The sequence below is a fragment of the Hippocampus comes genome, unplaced genomic scaffold (genome assembly GCF_001891065.2).
Source record: "Hippocampus comes isolate QL1 unplaced genomic scaffold, H_comes_QL1_v1.1 scaffold6, whole genome shotgun sequence".
Classification (NCBI taxonomy): domain Eukaryota; kingdom Metazoa; phylum Chordata; class Actinopteri; order Syngnathiformes; family Syngnathidae; genus Hippocampus; species Hippocampus comes.
Genome location: NW_017805833.1, coordinates 1,812,802 through 1,817,426, shown reverse-complemented (window position 1 = coordinate 1,817,426; position 4,625 = coordinate 1,812,802). Strand labels below are relative to the sequence as shown.

General features: G+C 39.6%; 1 protein-coding gene across 1 annotated transcript in view; it reads right to left on the bottom strand.

Moving 5' to 3' along the window:
- ttc12 (tetratricopeptide repeat domain 12) overlaps positions 1 to 3,052 on the bottom strand; it is a 25,271-nt gene extending 22,219 nt beyond the window's left edge. The window contains exons 1-2 of the mRNA XM_019887578.1: positions 3,032 to 3,052; positions 1,207 to 1,266 (exon numbers count right to left, since the gene is read on the bottom strand). Of these exons, the coding sequence (XP_019743137.1) occupies positions 1,207 to 1,266; positions 3,032 to 3,052 (81 nt within the window). The remainder of the gene's footprint in view (positions 1 to 1,206; positions 1,267 to 3,031) is intronic.
- Between the last annotated feature and the right edge of the window lie 1,573 nt (positions 3,053 to 4,625).

The following is a 4,625-nucleotide window of genomic DNA, read 5'->3' as shown; positions in this document are numbered from 1 at the left end:
TGTTGGGCCCAGATCAATGACGACAGGTTTAACCTGGCTATTCCAGCAGTAAGCAAGCAGGGGATTTTTGGGGGGCAAGAATTACCACAATGCAACAGCGGGTGAGCATTCACCCAACTCATATCAATGCTCTTGTGTTCTGACGTGTATGTTAGGTAAAATGTCACCGCTGAGTTGCTGCTTGATGTTCATGAGCATGCTGTTTTGTGGAAATTCTGTGTATGAATTCTGAGCTGGTGTTTTTTCTAATTATAGTGCTGTCCTGAAAAAAATGTCATATCATTAATGTCAAGGAATATTTGACTGTTATCAGTTTCGGCTTGGAAAATTCTCAAGTCTTGCCCTTATGTTAAGGGTGTCAAACTCATTTTTGTCGCGGGCCACATTGTAGTTACGGTTTTCCCTTGGAGGGCCGTTATGAATTTGGGGAAACCATATGTTTAATCCCCTGCACATATTACATACACATCACACAACAAATTGATGATTAACTAGTTTTAAAATCAGAAGTCAAGAATAATTACTGTTATTGTGGATTACATATGATCATTTGAAATTTTGGTTCAGACTTTAGCAAGCATCATGGAACTTGACATGCTTGATTTGCTTTTGCGGGCCACATAAAATTATATGGTGGGCCAGATCTGGCCCCCAGGCCTTGACTTTGACACCTGTCAGTTATGTCTACTGAGTAATTGACATCCAACTTAACTTTACAAGTGCCATCATCACAACCAGCATTATGGTGTAGTAGTGTATTGGGCCTAAGAGTTCATAAAAATCAGGGTGGAGTTTATCCCTTTAAGGTATGAAATGATACTGTAAAGTCTGCCCAGAAGAGTGGAAGCAATCAAAGGAGCAAAATGAGAGAGTGACATTTCACATTTGTGTGTCCCAATATAAATAGCTCAGGTGTGACTAACATCATCAATACAGAAGTGGGCAAAGAGCTGTATTTACAGCAGTGATTTGTCACTTCCACTTTGTTTCATAAACCGTGCAGTCTTACAAAAATGATGCCAGCTGTTAGCAGTAAAACTGGCTTTATTGCAAACGGTTAAATTTCACTTTTGCCAACAGAGCTTCGTGTTTCTGTATGACTGCTTTGCTGTGAAATGCATCCCATGAACCCATCCGACCACAGAGTGGCATGCTATGACAAACTAGGCTGCAAATGACTCAAACAAACCTCCAGCAGTACCTCACCTTCAGAGCCCATTCACAGTCACTGATGGCCTCCTCATACCTCTCCAGATTGATGTAAGCCTATGGAGATAAAAACATTTAGAAATGCAGGGCTTGTGGGTCAAAAATACCCTTGCATCACATCATATAACGATGAAATTACAATTAACTAGTGAGACATTTGGTACACCTCTACAATTGCATGTAATCCGACACAATAGCGTCCAATGTCATTATTACCTTTGTTGACCAGGCCTCAATTAGTCGCCAAGTCATATATTGTATTATATAGACTTCTTATTATCTATTATATGCCCGATGTGGAAATATATATTTCACTGCGAGGAAAAAGCAAAACATTATTATCGTCATTCGAGACAATTAAAGACAATTTTAGAAACACATTTTTTACAACAAAGTATTGTGAGTGACACTCTCTGAGTAGCATTAACGTTATCTTTTAGAGGGGTGTTGCGGTGTTGTAGAATTTCACAGTAAATTTTGAGCCACTTCTTAAACCGCCGCATAGTTAGTTGCAATATACCATTCTCTTCGCCTTCAGAAACATTGTTTCATTAATACAATGTACAATATATGTACAAAAAAAAAGGGGTCTACAATTGGCTGGTACTGAAACGAGCATCTATTTGAAGGTTTTGATTTGTCACTTGAGGATTCCTTGGTAAAACTGTTTTGTTATAGTTCTTTTTTACACTTTTAAGAATTATCACGTTGTCGAACGAACGCATTGTTGACTCTCTCTCTCTCTCTCTCTCTCTCTCTCTCTCTCTCTCTCTCTCTCTCTCGCTCTCTCTCTCTCAGCAGCACCTCTGCCCCTCAGAGACCTCGAGGTCAGGTGACCTCGTCTAATGCCTTCACCAAAACAGCAACTAAGTTAATAAGCACAACTATCCAACGTGCTTAATTTAAAGGCCCTACAAAATAATAATAATAATAATAATAAAGTAAAATTATTTTTCTCATCCGTTGTACGACACTGACCCCCAGTGTTTCTTTTAAATATCATTGGACAGTGCTAGTGGGTCTCAAACATTTTACACCAAGTGCCATCCCCACCAAAATAATAAAACTCTCACATCCTTAATGGGAACCTGCTGCCCGCACACAGGTTAGGCAAGTGTATCCTCTACGTCATCAGCGACTGTTAAACCGTTATATTAGGAACAAAAGTGAATGTGTTTGAATCACATCAGCTGGATACCAGAACAGCCTATGACGTTTTAGTCAATAATAACCAAGATATCCTTGTCAGCGGTATTCCATTGCATTTGTCCTTTAAGTCAAATATGACATTTGATCAAGAACTTTGAAAATTTTCTTTTGTGCTTGTGTTGAGGGGAAAAATGTACGTGTATTGTAAAAGAGGATAAGCTGTGTGTGGCGTTTGAGGTTTGGTGTACCTACTTCCGTTCAGTCATTCTGAGAATAGTATGTACGTACGTTTTACCTATGAACCTGAAAGGGACAAAGTGTAAAAAAAAAAAAAAAGTGTTGATTTTCCAATGTTCATAATTTGAAAAACCCACTATTAATTTCAATTTCATAGATAGATCGATAGATAGATAGAGGCAGCACGGTGGTCTACTGGTGAGCACGTCCGCCTCACAGTGTAGAGGTGCAGAGTTCTATTCCCGGTCCTATTGTGCATGTTCTCCCTATGTATATTAAATATGATTGCTTGATTCATTGATTTCAGTGGTTTTTATAAATCAAAATCAACGATTTTCAAAGTGTCCCTTCTTTCATTTTTCTGTATGCAGCACTCAAAATGAAAAAGTTTGGACAACCCTACTTCAGCGAAATGACAAAATATGTTTGTTATTACCGTTGATGGCTTGGTGGTCATGGTCCCTTTTCAGAAGCAGTGGTTAGCAATTTTATTGACTTGCAAACTCGATATATGGGAAGCAGGTGTTGTTTGGATATGGGAATCAGTTGCAAAGTGATTCTAAACCGTAAGTTATTAACTTAAAACTTCTGTTTCCGTTAAAGCCCTGACGTCTGGATTCATTGTAAAAAGAAAAAAAAAGAAAAAACAGGAAATGGCGCTTTGAACTCATCCAATACCTACATCCTTATTTGACAAAGCAAATGAGCATGAAAGTTTCCTCCTGTGGGGTGCAAAACTGGATATCCTCCAGCAATTTGTGCATACCTTTGACATGAATTGCGTCATTTAACATAATGGTTGTTAGCACAACTCACTGCTCTTGTATCAAGCACATTCTATAATGGCAGTCTTTTAAAGACTTTAAATAGCAAGGGTGATATTCTTCCACAGGCATAACTTGAGAAGTCAAGAGGTACTCAAGAAGACCTAGCATGTTAAGAAACTTTCAAATAACCTCGTTGCTATATGGCTGCGTGTGAAAGAAGTTTGTTCACAGCAAAACAAAGTTTCAGTGATGACCCATTTTACTGTGCAACCGCTGTGGACGTCACAGGTTTATGTCTCAGAGGACAACAGCTTGTGTCATGGATGGAATGCTCTTTACCTGCCTTTCCGCAATCAATCAACACGAGGCTCAGAGTCTTTTCTCTGAGGTTGTCCTCAAACATCCATTCATCCAATTTTCTAATTCGCTTATCCTCACAAGGGTCGCGGGGCGTGCTGGAGCCGACCTCATTTGTCTTCGGGCAATACGCGGGGTACACCTTGGTTGCCAGCAAATCATAGGGCACACGTAGAAGAACCATCCACACTCACACAATTAAGAGTGTTCAATCAGCCTGCCATGCATGTTTTTGGAATGTGGGAGGAAACCGGAGTACCCGGAGAAAAACCACACATGCATGGTGAGAACATGCAAACTCCACACAGGAAGGCCGGAGGTGGAATCGAACCCACGTCCTCTACACCGTGAGGCCGCCGCGCTAACCAGTTGACTACCGGGCCGCATCTCCAAAAATGCCCCTCAAATATATTTTATAACTTCAAGTTGGGCTTTAATTACCTTTGGCAAAACTTAGTTAAAAATGAATTGTCACACACAGCGGCCAATTTGCAGAAGTGTCAGCTAACATCAAAAAAATACTTTGTTTCCTTACTAAACTAGAAATTTGTGGCATCTATGCTTGATGGAAGTACGGTAGTTATTTTTCAACTTTGTACTTTGTACATTTAAACGCAAATATCTGTACTTTCTACTACTGACACAGAAAAAAAAACTCATTACTATTTTCATCTTGGTTTGTTTTCATTTCCAATTCATCATTGTTCAAAACACCAACCCGGATAAATTGCGCATGAAAAGTGAATCAACAAGTCAAGAACAACTCGCCATGCTCAAAGATAGTGCAGATGGACGGTTTTGCCGGTAAGATGTCCTTGCCCACTTCCAACGCAGTATCAGCGGTGAGGAGATTCGGAACCATGGTATTTTTTTGGAGAAGTGATTCTAAAAAAAACATTTTTCTTG